General features: G+C 41.5%; 1 protein-coding gene across 1 annotated transcript in view; it reads left to right on the forward strand.

Moving 5' to 3' along the window:
- The window catches only part of LOC103253123 (adenylate cyclase type 1), a gene marked incomplete at its 3' end in the record, with an annotated part of 107,183 nt that extends 91,662 nt beyond the window's left edge, over positions 1 to 15,521 (forward strand). Inside the window, exons 9-11 of the mRNA XM_008051590.1 lie at positions 13,947 to 14,141; positions 14,237 to 14,334; positions 15,437 to 15,521. Of these exons, the coding sequence (XP_008049781.1) occupies positions 13,947 to 14,141; positions 14,237 to 14,334; positions 15,437 to 15,521 (378 nt within the window). The remainder of the gene's footprint in view (positions 1 to 13,946; positions 14,142 to 14,236; positions 14,335 to 15,436) is intronic.
- Positions 15,522 to 17,477: the final 1,956 nt, after the last annotated feature.

Consider the following 17,477-nt stretch of genomic DNA (forward strand, 5'->3'; position numbering starts at 1 on the left):
ATTGTTATCTTTTTTTCCCAAGCACCTAGGTCCCCCACCAAACGCCATACAACCTCACAGGGCCAAGACAAGGGTGGGGCAAGCCAGGTGCACAAATTAAGTGCCTGCCCAAAACTCAGCCATCGAGATAAATAATATTTCCATGCATTATATAAAGATTCAAATTTAATCCAAAAGCATGCACGATGTACCAACAATAGATCAGAAACTAAAAAAAAAAAAAAGGGCAGGAACATGCAAACCAATCATGGACTTGGACACGATTGGGAATGTTGCAAGAAGTGGGGGTGAGGGGAGTGGAAATCATTCTTGCTTCGATTGCTGAGGGGCATGGGTTCAATAAGACTTAGGAATCCGGGCAAGGCACTTTCCCCAGGCAGAGTATATATTGGCCTCTGACTCACACATGCAAACTCCGTTTGACAAACCAAGACAGAGAGCCTCCTCGCTCTCCTGGTAGAGAGCATCCATCCTCTGTGGGGTGGCCGCCCCCCTCAGATTTCAGGTGGGCACCAGCAGCATACCCTCCAGTGGCTCCTTAGGTTTGGAAGTTGCTTGCAAACCTGGGTTTTTGGGGTCCCACCTTCTCAAGCCGCCTGTGGCCCCTGCTCCTACTACCGGTGCCCGCAGAAATCCGCAGGCGCCCTGCAGCCCAGCTCTCCTCTGCCTGTGTGGTCCTGCCCTGCCTGGGCAGACCTGCCTTTGTGTAGGGTCTCTTCACTCTCTTTTCAAGCCCATGGTCGGAGTTGCCACCTACTTTCCTCATCCCCATCCATTTGTAGGCTGCCATAGCCTGGCCTCTGTGTTCACCATGCCTCTTACCTTCCTGACCAAAGAGGTGGACCTTATCCTAAGCCTGGCCCCATGTGCTTGTTATCCTTGCTTTGCACTCTCCTGTTTCCCCTGAGTGGGGTGTCCTTAGTTTTGTCCTCCTCCCCCCGCCCCGTCTTGCTAAACAGCTGCTGCACACTCATGGTCTCACCTGTGTGCTCAGGACCCTGTAACCTGGGTTCAGCTCAGACAACTCCAGGCATGTCTAGTACTGTCTCCCTGCCCCTGGGCTGACTGGATTTATGATCAGACATATCCAGCCACTCCCAGACCCAGCACCCTGATTCTCAAGCTCCCTCCAGACTGTGTCCCCTTCTCTTTTCCCACCTTCTCAACTCCTGTGGACTATGGTCTTTTGTCTGTGCTGCTTGTGGCTGGGCCCTGGCCTCGACCCAGCCTGGTCCCTCCAGCTCGTTCCAGACAATCTGCACCCTGGAACTGGGCTTCCCACTCTAGGTGGACATTATGCTAAGCCTGGCCCCACCTACTTGTTATCCTTGTCTCCAATATCCAAGTCTGTGCCCCATCCATCCATCCATCCATCCATCCATCCATCCATCCATCCATCCATTCATCCATCCACTTCCTGCCTCCCTATCTGTATAGGAACTCTCTGCCTACAGATGGTCTTTCTCTCACACTCCTGATCAGCAACATGACCAGGACATCCAGACTGGCCAAAACAGGAGACCATCTTCTTAGTGGTCTCCACCTCTGACCCCTTGTCTCCACAGTGCCCAATTCCTTCCCAACTCCCTGGCCCCAGGCCTGGTAACTTTCAGGGCAGGTGCTGCTGTCCGATTGAACCATGGAGCCTGGAGCTTTTGATATTTCAGTGTTGCCCCTTCGGTGACTGCCTTGTGATTAGTGAAGGCAAGTCCAAAATGGGGGGGGACTGATGCCTTATTATGGGAGGTATTAAAAGGTGATGATGGGACAGTGACAGGTGAGTGGCCTCTGTGGGGATGTCTGTGGTGGTTCCAGGCAGGGCATGTGCTGAGGACAATGAGAGTGACAGGTGCAATCTATGTGCACAGAGCAGCCCCTGCTCTGTGTCTAGTACTGTTTCCCTGCCCCTGGGCTGACAGCCCCCGCAACTCTTTTCCTCCCCCTTCTGCCCACCGTACCTTTAGACTCAGCCCACATGGAGCCCAGCCTTGAACTAGAGTTAGGGACCCATGAGGAGTGTGCATTCTGCTGTTCAACTTTGAGGCTCTTTTTTTGAGCGAATGGTCCTAGATTTCTGGGGAGTGCATGAAAATGTGCTTGGACAGATGGGAATGTCTCAAACCAGCCTCTCTCTGGGTGCTCATTCAAGGGTGCAGCAGGGGTGATTGGCCACTAGATGGTGGTGTCACACAAGGGCAGGGGTGGGGATGGGTTGGGTGGGTAGAGGAGCTGTGAGTTGGGGAGGGGAGGAGGGCGGAGGTTATTAAAGAAAATTGTTCAATGACTTTTTTTTTTTTTTGAGTGGCAGTCTCACTCTGTCACCCAGACTGGAGTGCAGTGGCACACTCGGCTACCCCAGCATCAACTTGCTGGGTTGATGATCCTTCTACCTCAGCCTTCCAAGTAGTTGGAACCACAGGCATGTGCTACCACGCCTGGCTAATTTTTTATTTATTGTAGAGACGAGGTCTCAGCAAGGTGCCCGGGCTTGTCTTGAACGCACGGGCTCAGGCAATCCACTCGCCTCGGCCTCCCAAATTGCTGGGATGACAGGGTAAGCCACTGAGCCCGGCCAATGACGTTTGTTAAAACACAGTGAGGCAGACTATATCAGGGTCATTGCGATTGTCATAGGGACCACGGCAATGGAGTCTTGCAGTGAGGGAGAGAGACTGGGCTCATCTTCCAGTACAGCATGAGCAAGTGGGATTTATAGCCAAGAAGCAGGCTGGAGGTCAGTGGATGGAAAATTGCTAAAAGGAAACATCAGGGGTAAGGGGGAATTCTGGCTAAACGGACCTAGCAGGATTCTAGCTGAAAATAAGCCAGAGTGATCAGTCATCACGTGGGGATGTTGGGGGATAAGAAACTTGATCAGATATTGAGGGTGGTGGGATAGTGTGGTGGGGAGTTCTTGCTAAATTGACTTAGCAGGAGTCTTGCTAAAAGTGGATTTTTAAAGGAATTGCACAGTTGGGCCCAGGAGAAGGTTCAGGAGGCTGACTAAAATTTGGTCAAGCAGAGAAGCTTTGTCAGACCCCACACATCAGGTGCCTCTTGGTGGGTTCTGATCTACCCCACACGGAGTGGCCTGGATGTCTCCCTGGGGGTTTGTCTCTTACTCAGCAGTCAGGACAGCCCTGCATGCAGCTCCAGGTCTTGCCCATCGGCTGCTCTTATCAAGACCACAAGGATGAGCAACTGCCGTCCACCCCTTAGCCTCCAGTGCGCTCACACCTGTTCTGTTTCTTCTCGCAATACACCTTTCTGGTTACAAATGTAATTTATTGTGGAAAAGTGGAGAAACAAAATATGTACAAAGGAGAATGAAAGGATTTATCCATAATGCTATTACCCACAGAAAAAAAAGCTATCATTAACATTTTGTTCCTCCCAGTTTCTTATTTTATTTTAAAGATCTGGGATACAATTCAGGGTTAGGTATACAAATGTTCATTATACAGTTACCCTTGTCGATGAGGTGTGCCCCTCCCTCCCCTAGTTGTTTCCCTCAACTGCCAATCCCCTTCTTAGAGTATTATGATAATTGTTCAAGGTCTATTTATGAGTGAGAACTCTGTTCTTTGTTTCTGTGATAGATCACTGAGTATGATCGGCTCAAAATCCATCCAAGTTGCCACGAAATCCATATGTTTGTCCTTCTTTATGGCTGTATAATATTCCATTATGTATATGCACCACAATTTTTTTCCAGTCCAGCTTTGATGGGCAGCATGGTTGGCTCCATGTTTTTGCTATTGTGAATAGAGCTGCAATAAACATGCTTGTGCAGCTATCTTTATTGTAGAATGATTTGTGTTTCTCCAGGTATATTCCCAATAGGGGGATTGCTGGGTCATATGGAAGGTCAATGTCTAGTTCTTTCAGAAATCACCACACTGTCTTCCAGAGAGGTTGCACTATTTTGCATTCCTACCAGCAGTGTAGAAGCATTCCTTTTTCTCCGTGTCCTCGCCAGCATCTGTTGCTGTTTGTTTTATTAATGATGGCCATTCTTACTGCCTCCCAGTTTCTTAAGTATGTCTACATTTTTTAATAAACTTGGTTGGATGATATACAGGCAGTTTGATTACTTTTTCTTTTTCTTTTTTTTGGTTTTTCACTTGCCAATATATTATAAACACATTCTTACATTATTAAATATTTGCCCAAAATATCACTTTTTAATCCTTGGGTAGATTTCTATTCCAAAGAGAGACCATTTTCTTAATCAACCTCCATTGATATTTAGGTCATTTTTATTATTTTTAAATGAAGCAAATCATTTTTGTTCATGAAAGCACATTTACATGTCTGTTTTGTAAAATGAAATCCAGTGAATCCAATGTCTGTGGAGTGTGTGTGCTGCTGATTAGATGCTGTGATAGTTGTCACCCACTGGGCCCAGCAGATGGGGATATGCCATTGCCTGCTGGAACCAGTGTGAGGACACTTCTCTATTCCAGTTTCCTAATATCTGGCCGCCCACTTGTCCCCTCTGATAGCTGCACCCAGGAGCCTCTTAATTCTCTCTCTCTTTTTTGGGGGGGGGGGTGTGTGCTGTTTTGTCCTTCTCTTCATTCTTAAATATCTACGCATATTTATTTATTTAAAAAAGGCAGCATCTACACATGATACAAAAATTAAACTCTCCAAAATGTTTGCTATTGTGTATTTCCTCCGATGCATCAATTTGTGTGTGCACCAGAAGGTTAACGCAAATAGGAACTTGTCCTGCGCGCTTTTTTCACTCAGTGACAGACCTTAGACATCTTGGGGGCACAAACAAGTCTTGGTCATTTCTAAGTGGCTTGATGGCCTCTGGCTGCAAGCACAAGTTATGATTTTGCCACGGGCTTATTGGTAGGCAGGAACTTTATTTCTAGAGGTTGTTCTCACATCCACTGGTGCTGTGAACATCCTTTTTTTACAAACATCTTAGCAAACGTTGTAAGGATAGCCTGGAGTATTGCTTTGTAGTGAAATTGCCGGGTTAAATGGTGTATCTGTTTTAATTTTGGATAGCTCTTGCAAAATTCTTCTCTCCTGAGCTTTTGCTGTGCTCACTTCTGCTGGTGTGTGTCTTGGCTTCCCGAACTGCACTTCAATGTGGTTTAAAATATCACCAGTATGTTCAGTGCTGCGTCTTTCTTCTCTCTTTCTGATCTGCCCAGAGTCTCCCTTATTTTTGTCACTTGGATGTTTTGTTTAAACATGGCTAGGAATTTTAGATCGTTTCTACCATATCTATCTGAATTTAATGAAGATAAAATTTCAGCTTGTTTGGTCCACATTTTTTGAAACTGATTGCAATAACTTTTCACTTAATTATCTTGGATTGTCTTGATCTATAATAATATGTATTTCTTGATAACTTTGCTTTCTCTTTTCCATCTTTGATGAAATGATGGATCTTAGTAGTCAAAATAAATAGGATTTTTACTGCTAATTGTGATGCTTTGGGTTAGTAGTCATAGTATAATTATTTTAAGAAAGTAGCACATGTGAGATAGTGTTTGCAGTTTTTCTTTTAATGAGAAGTGGATGTTGAATTTTAGAAAATACTTCTGAGTATGTTTTAAGATGCTCAACCTGGTGGGTTTTTTCTCTGGCTGTTATTGTGGTACATGCTGTTACTGGATCCTAGAGTGTTTCCTTGACATTGTAAGAGCTTTCACCTGACTGTCCAGGCTGTGGCCTTGGGCTGTTCTTGGAACATTTTTAGACATGTGCTCATCTCCTACTGACTGAGGGATAGCTGCCCCGTCACCCCCATCACCAGCCCATTACACTGGCTACTCTTATGGCTTATAGACCAGAACTGTGATTTATGATTGTGGCGGAGCAGTAACCCAGAACACAGTAGGTGAGCTGACAGGCAGAGGGTGTAAGAAGGTGACAGAGTCTGGAGGTGTGGCTGACCCGAGAAAGGACCGGAGTCTGTCATTCCTGCCCTAGGGGGGGATCCGTGTCCATCAGCCCTGATGGAGGGTGGATTCACGTCCATTAGCCCTGACCTGAGGGTAAGCCTGTGTCCATCAGCCCTTCACGGGACCCCTCAGATGTGTGCGACCAGGGAGCAATTGAGACTGATCACTCGTCTTTTGGTAAGCCCAATCTTGGGCAGTTACCAGTGAACATGGGGATGCGAGTTGGGGTCTGATCATCTGGGGTATAGCCTGAATGGACAATGAGAAAGCTGCCGGGCACAGCAGAGATTTGCAATGGGCAGGGTCTCTAAGGAGATTGTCAGCCTCAAGACAAAGTTTCCCCCTTGAGTGTGAGATTTTTTTTTTTTAAACCTGGAATCATCCTTCCATCAAGTCAGTTCCCTGATGGCTCAGATCTGAATCTTCATATAAATGGAATCATGTAGTTTGTGATCTTTGGAAGTGGCTTTTTTTTTTTTTTAACTGGCCTTTATACCCTTGAGATCCATCCAATCTGTGTGTGTGTGTGTGTGTGTGTGTGTGTGTGTGTTGATAGTTTCCTTTTCATAATGCTGAGTAGTCTGTCATGGTGTGGATGGACCATTGCTTGTTTAAAGGACATTTTTGTTTCCAGTTGTTTTTTTTTTTGGCTGGGGTCTTACTCTATTGCCCAGGCTGGAGTGAAGCAACATGATCACGACTCACCACAGTTTTGACCTCTGGGGCTTAGGCAATCCTTTCGCCTCGGCTTTCAGAGTTGCTGGGACTATAGGCATACGCCTCCATGCCTGACTAACTTTTTGATTTTTTTTTGTAGAGATGAGATCTTGCTATGTTTTCCAGGTTGATCGCAAACTCCTGGGCTCAAGCAATCCTTCCTCAGCCTCCTTAAGTACTGGAATTATAGGCATGAGCCACTGTGCCTGGCCACTTCCAGTTTTTAACGTTTAAAAATAAAGTTGCAATAGATATTGTTGTACAGATTTTTGTGTGTACAAAAATGTTAATTTTTCTAGGATAGAAGCCTAGATATGCAATTGATAGGTCATGTTTAGTTTTCTTCAGAATCTGCCAAACTGTTTTTCAGAGTGGCTGTCCATTTTACATTTGCTTCAGCAGTGGGTGAAGGATCCATTTCCTCCATATCCTTGCTGTTTGGTGTTGTCTTTTTAAAAAATTTAGCTGTTCTAGTAAGTATGTAGTGATATCTCTTATTGTGAGTTTACTTTTGTATTTCACCAATGGCAAAAGATGTTGAGTATCGTTTTTTCTTTTTTTTTTTTTTGAGTTGGCGTCTCACTCCATCACCTAGGCTGGAGTGCAGTGGCACACTCATAGCCATCCCAGCGTTGACCTGCTGGACTCCAGAGGTCCTTCTGCCTCAGCCTTCCAAGTAGCTGGAACTACAGGCATGCGCTACCACACCTGGCTAATTTTTAAAAATTTATTGTAGAGACGAGGTCTTGCCAAGTTGCCTGAACTGGTCTTGAACCTGCAGGCTCAGGCAATCCACTCACCTTGGCCTCCTGAAGTACTGGGATTACAGGCTGAGCCACTGAGCCTGGCCTTGAACAGCTTTTTATGTGCTCATTTTCCATCTGTATGTTCTCGTCCCCTTCAGTGAAGTATCTCTTCATTCATGTCTTCTATTAACTTTCTAATTGGATTATCTGATTTTTTTTGTGTGTGTGTTGTTCACTTTTAAGTATTCTTTATCTATTCCAGGTGTGATTCTTGGGTCAGATAGGTGGTTTGCAAATATTTTCTCCCAGTCTGTAGCTTGTTTTCATTATCTCGACAAGGTATTTCACAGAACAGATGTTTTCAGTTTTGAAGATATTCAACTTATTGATTTTTTAAATTTTATAAATTATGTTTTTTTATCATATCTTAGAATTTTTTACACTGCCCAAATGTGCCAACTATTTGCACATTTCCTCCAAGAGTCCTATAATTTAAGAGTCTTATAATTTTATGTTTAATGGTTAAATTTATAATCCATTTTAAGTTAATTTTTTATAAGGTATAAGACAATCAAAGTTTTTTTTTTCTTGCTTATGAATATCCAGTTGCCCCAGCATCATTTGTTGAAAAGCTATTCTTCCTCCACTGAATTGCTTTTGTACTTTTGCCAAAAATCATTTGGCCACACTTATGTGAGGCTATTTCTGGGTTCTTTATTCTGTTCCATTGATCTGTTTATCTGCCCATACCATAATGTCTTGATCAATACAATTATAGAAGTCTTAAAATCCGGTAGAGTGATTCTTTTTACTTTATTCTTTTAAAGAAAAATGAGCTATTCTAGTCCTTTTCTTTTTCGAAAATTTAATATTAAAAAGCTTGTCTACCTACAAAATATCCTGCTAGATTTGGCTAGGAATTATGTTAAAACCATGTATGGGGAGAATTGACATCTTTACTATGTTGAGTCTTTCAATTCATGAGCATGGTATACTTCTCAATTTATTTGGTTTTTTAAAATATCAAAAGGAATGGAATTAGAACACTCTTTGCATAAAGAAATAATAAATGCTTGAGGTGATACACAACCCAATTGTACTGATTTGATGATTAAACATTGTATGCCTGTATCCAATATCACATGTACCCCATAAATATATAGAACTATCATATGACTCATGTTCCCATAATTAAAAATTAAAAATTGAGACCTAAAAAAATATTTCTTTCATCAGCATTGTGAGGTTTTCTGCATATAAGTTCTTGTCATATTTTGTTAGACTTATACCTTGTATTTCATTTATCTCAATGATTATTAATGGTATTGTATTTTAATATTGGTCTTCCTTTTTTCACTGCTAGTACAAAGAAATATCATTACTTTTTAACTTTTATCTTGTATGTCCTGTGCTCTTGTGGAACTCATTTATTACTTCTAGAATGTATTGTGTGTGTGTTTGTGTGTGTGTGTGTGTCTGTGTGTATTCCTTGGGATTTTCTATGTAGACCATTGTGTCATCTGAAAATTGGGATAGTTTAATTTCTTTCTATCCCATCTGTATGCCTTTTATTTCTTTTTCTTTCCTTACTGCACTGGCTGAAGTTTCTAGTACTATGTTGAATAAAAGTGAGAGGAAGTGGTTAGTTCATAGAAGGGAAGCATTCAATCTTTCACTGTGATGGTGTTAGCTGGAGGTATTTAGTAGATGTTATTTATCAAGTTGGGGACATTTCCCTCGGTTTCTAGTTTTCTGGTAATTTTTATCATGAATGGGTATTGAATTTCATCAGATGATTTTTCTGTATCATTGACTTTTCTTCTTTAACTAGTTCATTTGGTAGATTACATTGATGTTCAGATATTCAACCAGGCTTGTATCCCTAGGTTATGGTATATAATTCTCCTTGCATATTGCTGAATTTTATTAACTAATATTTTGTTAAGGATTTTTACATCTATATGCATGATTGATATTGGCTTATAGTTTTCCTTTTTTGTACTTTTTCTAGTTTTGATATCAGGGTAATACTGACTTTGAGTTATGAAGTGTTGCTTTCTCTTCTATTTTCTAGAAGAGATTGGGTAGAATTGGTGTTAGTTCTTTAAATATTTGCTGGAATTCCTCAATGAGATCATCTGGGCATGGAGGTTACTTTTTCAGAAATTATAAAACTATGAAGTCAATTTCTTCATTAATTTTAGGGTTATTCAATTTACCCTTTGTATTGGGTGAGTTTTGGTAGTTCTTGTGTTTGTTCAATCTAAGTTATCACATTTATTTGTATAGAGCATTTATAGTATTCCTTTTTTATTTCTTTGATATCTACAGAATATTTGGTAAAACTGCATTTCATTTCTGAATTTGTTAGGGTCTTTTCACTATTATTCTTTGTCAGGCTTGCTAGAGATTTGTCAACTTTATTGATATTTTCAAAGAACTGGCTTTTTTTCTGTTTTTCTCTTTTCTTTTCATCAAATTCTTCTCTTATATTTATTATTTCTTTTCTACTATTAGCGTTGAGTTTATTTTGCATTTCTTTTTCTAGTTTGTTAGCATGACACTTCAGTGACTGATTTGAGACTTTTACTTTTTTATGTAAGCATTTAGTACAATTCATTTTTTTGGAGCACTACTTTAACTTCATCTCACAGATTTTGATATGTTATAATTTTCATTTTCATTTGGGTCAGTGCATTTTAAAATTTTCTTTGAGACTTCTTCTTTGACCCATGGCTTATTTAGAAGTACTTGAAGATTTTCCTTACAGTTAGATTATCTTGCTGTTATTGATTTTGGTTTGATTACACTTTGGTCTGAGAACACATAATGTGTATTTTTTCAATAATTTTAAACTTGTTGGGTTTTGTTTTGTGGCCGAGGATATGGCCTATCTACTCTATACTCTTGGACATTTGAAAAGAATGTGTATTCTGTTGTTGCATGGAGTATTCTATAGATGTCAATTAGATCTTGTTGTTTGATGTGTTGTGGTGTTCAGTATCTTTGCTCATTTTCTGTCTAGTTGTTTTGTTGATTGTTGAGAGAGAGAATATTTGAAATTTCCAACTACAATTGAGAATTTGTCTAGTTCTTCTTAAATTTTACCAGTTATGGCTTCATATAATTGAAAGGTCTGTTGTTTGATACATAACATTTAGGATTTCTATATCTTCCTTTTGCATTGACCTTTTAGTCATTATGTAATGTCTGTCTTTGTCCTTGGTAATTTTTCTTTGCTCTGATATTTTCTTTTTCTGATATCAGTACAGCCACTTCTGCTTTCATTAGATTAACATTTGCATGGTATATCATTTCTGTTCTATTAGTTTCAGCCTACTTATAACCTGCCTATATTGTTATATTTGAAGTGAGCTTCTGGCAGATAGCATAGTGTTGGATTATATTTATTAAGTCATTTCTTCTAAACTTTACTTTTTAATTGGCATATTTAGACCATTTACATTTAATGTAGTTATTGATATGTTGATATGTTATCGATAAGTCTTCCATTTCATTTGCTTATTTTTGTTTTGATTGTTCCTTCTGTTTTCATTTTCCTATGTTGCTATATTTTGTGTGGACTTTATTTATAATTCAATTTTTATTCATATGTAGTTGATTTATGTATAGTGTATCTTGCTATATAACATCATTTTTCATGGTTGCTTTTAGATATATGTTATTTTATATAATATCACAGTCTATTGTTTTTTAACAGTTTTAGTGTAGAAAATTTATCTCCCTTTAAGTCCCTTTATCCTCCCCTATTTATAATATGCATGTTGCAAATATTTCCTCTACATACATTTATAACTAAATCAGAAAAATTTAGAACTGGTTCAACCAGCAAATATCATGTAGAAAACTCAAGAGAAGGAAAATATATTGCATTTAGCCGTATTTTTATTTCTGTTGTTCTTTTTATTTCTGATGTTTCAACACTCCTTTTTTTAACCATTTACTTTTTTGTCTCAAGAACAGTTTTTTGCTATTCTTTTAGATTGATTACACATTCTTTCATCTTTCATTTATCTAAAAATATATTGATTTCTCTTTTATTTCTGAAGTTAATTTTTACTGTATATAGACTTCTGAGTTGACAATTTTTTCTTTGAGCACTTGAAGAATATTTTCTCAGTTCCTTCTGGCCTTCATGGTTTCTAAAGAGAAATTTCCTGTCATTCTAGTTGTTTTTTCCCTAAAAATCATATGTCACTTTTCTCATGATGCTTTCAGGACTTTTTTTTGTCTTTTGTTCTCAGAATTTTGATTGCAATATATCTAGACCTGTATTTCTTTGAGTTTATCCTGTCTGAGATTTGTTCACTTACTTCAATCTGTAGATTTATGTCTTTTGCCAAACTTGGGAAATTTTCAGCTATTATTTTTTTCTAATATTTATCCAGTCTCTTCTACTCTTTTTCTTTTCCTTCTGATGACAAAAATGAATATTAAAGCTCTCATCCTCCCCACCCCCCACAGTTTCAGAGTCTTTTTTTAAAAGTCTATTTTTTTTTGAGTTGGAGTCTCACTTTGTCACCCAGACTGGAGTGCAGTGGCCGCTTCTGGCCACCGCAGCCTCGACCTGCTGGGCTCTGGCGATCCTTCCGCCTCAGCCTTCCAAGTAGCCGGAATTACAGGCATGCACTACCATGCCCTGTTGATTTTTTGATTTATTGTAGAGATGAGGTCTCACTGCCCAGGCGGGTCTCGAACCCACGGGCTCAGGCAATCCCCTCACCTCAGCCTCCCAAAGGCGCGGTATTAAAGGCTGAGCCACTGAGCCCGGCTTAAAAGTCTATTTTTAATTGCTCAGATTGGATAATTTCTGTTACTCTATCTTCAATTTCAGTAATTCTTCCCTCTGTGCACTACAGTCTGTAGTTGAGTCCATCCATTTAACAAAAATTTTTGGTTATTGTGTATTCTGGTTCTATAATTTCTATTTTATTCTTATACCTTATATTTCTTTCCTGAGGCTTTCTGTAATTTGTTTCAAGTATGTTCACAATTACTTACTGAGAAATTTTTACAATGCCTGCCTTAAAATCCTTTTCAGATAGTTTTAACAACTGTATCATCTTGATGTTGATATCTGCTGTTTATCTTTCTTAATGAATATTTTCTTGACAATTTTTATTGTATCTTAGACATCTGAGGTATCATGTTATGTAATATGATCTCTTGGGATCTTATTGAAATCTTTTGTTTTTAGCAGGTCTTTTCAGCCTCTGCATGAGTTAGGGTGGTGGAGGTGGAATTATGGGTTTTTCACTCATTTTTCATGACACCTGGGGGCTAGAGGCACCTTGTTACTCTTGAGCAGATATGGAAGTTCAGATTCCTTATTATGCCTCTACTGACAGTGCAAGAGTGGGGCTCAGGTCCACATCGTAGAGATGAAATTTTAATTCCCTAGTCAACTTTTTCTGACACTATCTCAGTGGGGACTTCGGTGTGCCTCCTCACAGCCTAGTGAGAGGTGAAAGTCAAGGCTTCCCACATGGCTGTTGCTGGTCTGGGTGTGGCTGGGGCCAGAGATTTTTTTTTTCATGATCTTTGGCTGCATGATCTTTTGTTTGTTTTGCTAGGTTGCTCCGTTTTTTGTCCTTTGGTTAGAAACAACAGGCTTTTCTTGGGGCTTTAAAAAATTTAGTCTGCATCCAATGGCGTTTTCAGGTTGCTGTCTTCTCTGGGTCTTAGTCTGAGAAAAGTAAGACAAAAGAAAACCCCAAGCAACACTGCTTCCCACCATACATGCATTATTTTGCTTTGAGTCTCCCAATCCCTAGATGTCCCCCTCTTCTCTTCACTTTTCACAGTTTTCCTGTGCTTCTTTTATATGTATGGTCAGTGTTTTCACCATTCAGTAGCAGTAAAAAGGAGAAGTATGTTTATTCTATCTTTTTTTGGACTCTCACGGGTAGCCTCTTTTTAATATTCCTATTTTCTCCTCAAATGTATTAATTACTACAGGTTCTGTTAATGTCCTGATCTTGAGATCATGTCAGATTGTTCATTTGACTCTGTTTTTTGGCAGTGGGCATTTTGTGTATCCCTCACATGACATATGGAAGCTGTGGAAGAAAGACTCGCTTTCTGTTCCTATCAGTCCTGGCCAGAGTGAGAGATTGAGAGTTTTTTCTCTTGCCATCATTTCTCTCTATTGAAAGAAGGGGATTGGACTCCTGCTCTTGTAACTCTGGGGCATCTCTTTCTGTATGCGTTGGGCTTTTTATGAGTGCAGGTGCCTGCTCTGTGCTGGTCACTGTTCTGCCTACCGTACACATGTTGAATCCCCTAAACTTCACCGCAGTGCCATCACATAGGTGCCCTGTAATCCCCATGACCTATCTCGGAGCCCCAATGCTGACTGCTGAGATAACTCACCTGCCATCTCACCACCAGCAAGGGCCAGAGCTACAATTGTATCTCAGATCCCGGAACCTACCTCCAGCCTGCCGTGGACGAGGCTGGAAGGAGAATGCAAGTGCTTTTATTCAACAGTGAACAATTTGATGATATTCCTTTATTTTCATGATGGCTACAGCGGAGGGCATTGAGAACAGCCTCAGAAAAACTCCGAAACCGCTCGTCTTTTTCTACCAACGTTGTCTACACCACCCCAGGCACTCGTGTCAATAGGTACATCAGCCGCCTCTTAGAAGCCCGCCAGACAGAGCTGGAGATGGCGGACCTGAACTTCTTTACCCTGAAGTACAAACATGTTGAACGAGAGAAAAAGGTAAGGGACTCTGGTTTCCAGCTTCTCTGTTTGTGAAAGCGTGGCCTCTCTGGAGGAAGCCCACAACCTGATGGATTGAATTCTCTCTCGTGCAGTACCACCAGCTTCAGGACGAGTATTTCACCAGCGCTGTTGTCCTTGCCCTCATCCTGGCTGCCTTATTTGGCCTTGTCTATCTTCTAATAATTCCACAGTAAGTGTTTTCATCAATGAGGTCGAAGGCCACCTAGAAGTCCAGGTTTCTGGGGTTGGTGGCCGCATTTCCCTTGTTTGTTCAAGGTTTATCTTCTGTGTTACTGTTCCAGTGCACCTGACCTTGGGGGCTAAAATTAGCCACCCAACAATTCTCCAGTTTCTTAAGTTAATAGTTTAACAAGCCTTTATGGCATGCAGCATGGAACTGATCATTTTCCATCTTTAATTTTGAATTTACTCAGTTCTAAGTCACCATGTATTTTCAATTTCTCCATCCATGCAATATTACCATTGCCTTAATTAATAGCTTTTGAGAAAAAAACCCTGCAGTGCATCACATGGGCCCATTGGTTTCTAGGTCCATGTCATTTTCAAAACGTTAAAATGAGAAAAAGAGGCCTCTGAAAAGGAAGCAAACTAGAGTAATTTTAATAACTTTTAAACATCACATAAGTCCATTGTTGACTTTTGTTTTTGGCAAGAGAGATACCACTAAATCTCCACTTGCTACTTCTCTCCTAGGCATACCCATTTCTTAATAATAGCTACCTATGAAATAATATCTCTTTTGAGTTTAAAAGTACTTGGAAGCTACCCCACACCTGCTGAGAAGGGACCTCACTCTTGCGTGCTCTGCTTCCCACCCATTCCACAGACACTGTGCACACAGCAACCCACCTGGTGATGCTATTTGGGGATCAAGTTTTTTCTAAAAATTTTCTTCCTAGACAAAGCCCAGCAAGAGAACAGACCAGCAAAGTCGAGGCAACTCCTGGGTTCCTATCATGAGGAAAAGGGCTTTCAGAAAAGTCCCGTGACTCTCAGTCTAGGTTAGATCTTGCAAGTGGGGTTTGCCAAAGTGGGGGAAGTTGACTTGGAAAGGGCTTTCTCACCCAGGAGCCTCAAGTGCCCTCCCCTAAAAAAGAACCAGCTATGAGCAAATCCCGAGACCCAAGTGGTAGGCAGCTGGGTATCCACACTACTTCTGTTTCCTTTTGAGGATTCAGGGGATGTGGGAGGAGGGGCCGATTCTCAGGCACTTCTCATCCACCTCTCCCAGCTCCCACCTGGCAATGACCCTCATGTCTTCTGTCCCCCAGGACTGTGGCTGTCCTCCTCCTGCTAGTGTTCTGCATCTGCTTCCTGGTGGCCTGCGTCCTGTACTTGCACATCACTCGGGTTCAGGTATGTGGGTGGCATGTGTCCTATACCTGCACATCACCTGGTCTAAGTATGTGGGCGGTGTGTGTCCTGTACCTGCACATCACCTGGTCCAGGTGTATGGGTGGATTCTGCCTGCCCTCTCAGCAGTACGGGTGGGACAGAGGAGGTGGTTTTGCACCCTCACCCTCCATGGCAGGAAGAAAGAGCCTGCTTACATAACAGATGCTCATTAAGTCCCTGCGCACTCTACCATGTTTTTGGAGCATGCCCAGCAGGCATAATGGGCAGGTGGTCAATACTGGTTAAATAAGTGAACGCAAGATACCGATCCATTTGCACCAGAATAGAGAGTTCACCAGAGGAATAGGAGAGGGATATTGTGTGTTCATGTTCAAGACTTTGGCAAGGGGTGGCATTTTCTAGGTGGCTGTCTATGCTGTACAGGTCCTGATGCTTCCTTGTGGACTTTCTGAGCAAAGGCCTGAGCTTTGCCGCCTGGTGCCATCTGCACTTCACTGGAAAAGACTCTATTTTTCTTTTGTCACATCCTCAATCTTCATTTTTGAATGCTCCATATCCTCCAACCAAGCCCCGGTGTCATTTCCGGTAGACCCTGTGTTATTTTTTATTATTGAAAACAGCAACTTTTTTAAAAGGTTAAATCTAGTTTTATTTGCTTCACTTTCTCACTATTCATAGTTAGTTTCTTAATTTTTTATTATTTTGTTTTATTTAGTTTTTTGGGTTGGGGTCTTACTCTGTTGCCCTGGCTGGAATGCAGTGGCGCAGTCATGGCTTACTGCAGCCCTGACCTCAGGCAGTCCTTCTTCCTTAGCCTCCCGAATAGTTGGGACTACAGGTCACGACACCATGCCTGGCTAATTTTTTATTTTTTGTAGAGATGTGTTCTCGATATGCTGCTCAGGCTGGTCTTGAACTCCCACCTCAGCCTTTCAAAGTGCTGGGTTTCAGACATGAGCCACCACACCTGGCCTTATTTTTTTTAATTAAAAAAAAATTCTGACTATTGAAACTTCATTCTCTAGCCAGGTGTGGCAGTGCGTGTCCATAGTTCTGGCTACTTGGAAGGCTGAGGCCGAAGGAACGCCAGAGCCCAGCAAGTTGAGGCTGGGGTGGCCGTGAACGTGCCACTACACTCCAGCCTGGGCGACGGAGTGAGACTCCAACTCAAAAAAAAAAAAAAAAAAACCCAAAGCACCAAAAAAAACCAAACTTCATTTTCATTTCTTTGGTTAAGTACATTTTGAAATTTACTACTACAAATAAGATTGCTTTTTTACATACAATTTCAAGTGAAAGCATGACAGATGGATGATAATTTTTAAAGCCTATCTTGTTGTCCCCAGTGGTGGGAACTGGTGTGCCTGCCCGATGGTGTACAAATAGCATAAGACATGCAGAAAGCCTGAAAAACCGCTGGGGAAAAGGTTAGCTACAAAGTAGTAGTTGCCCAACCAACAGGTCTTATCCCAGGAATGCCGATTGTCGTGAGTAGATTTACACCTCTTCTTGAGACTCCATTAGAGCCTCCCATGCTGGGTGGGGAGAACGTGTCAACTCCTTTTCCGTGTATGAGGAAAGTGGGCTCGGGCAGACTGAGACACATGCTCATGTGACCAGAAAGCAAAATCTGCACTCGGCCCGTCTGTAAAAACAACATTCAAACCTAAAAACTTCTTGGCCTCACAAAACACGTGTCCTGTGAGACTGGGCTGCTATGACCATCTGCCCACAATCAACCCCCTTTTGTTGATAAGGCAGCTGCCCTCATGGCTGGCACTTTGACCAGAATAATCCTGGGTGATTACATTAAAAATAAGCCAGCTTGTGCATCCCACAAAGCGTCTCCCATATGCCAATATTTTGTTCTCCTTGTGAACTCTGCTGCAGGCTCAATGAGGTCCTCTCTTTCTGAATGTCCACTCTTCCTCCTTGCCCTCTCCTGTGAGCCAGAAT

The sequence above is a fragment of the Carlito syrichta genome, unplaced genomic scaffold (genome assembly GCF_000164805.1).
Source record: "Carlito syrichta isolate Samal-C Ts95f unplaced genomic scaffold, Tarsius_syrichta-2.0.1 Scaffold66630, whole genome shotgun sequence".
In the NCBI taxonomy this organism is placed as follows: domain Eukaryota; kingdom Metazoa; phylum Chordata; class Mammalia; order Primates; family Tarsiidae; genus Carlito; species Carlito syrichta.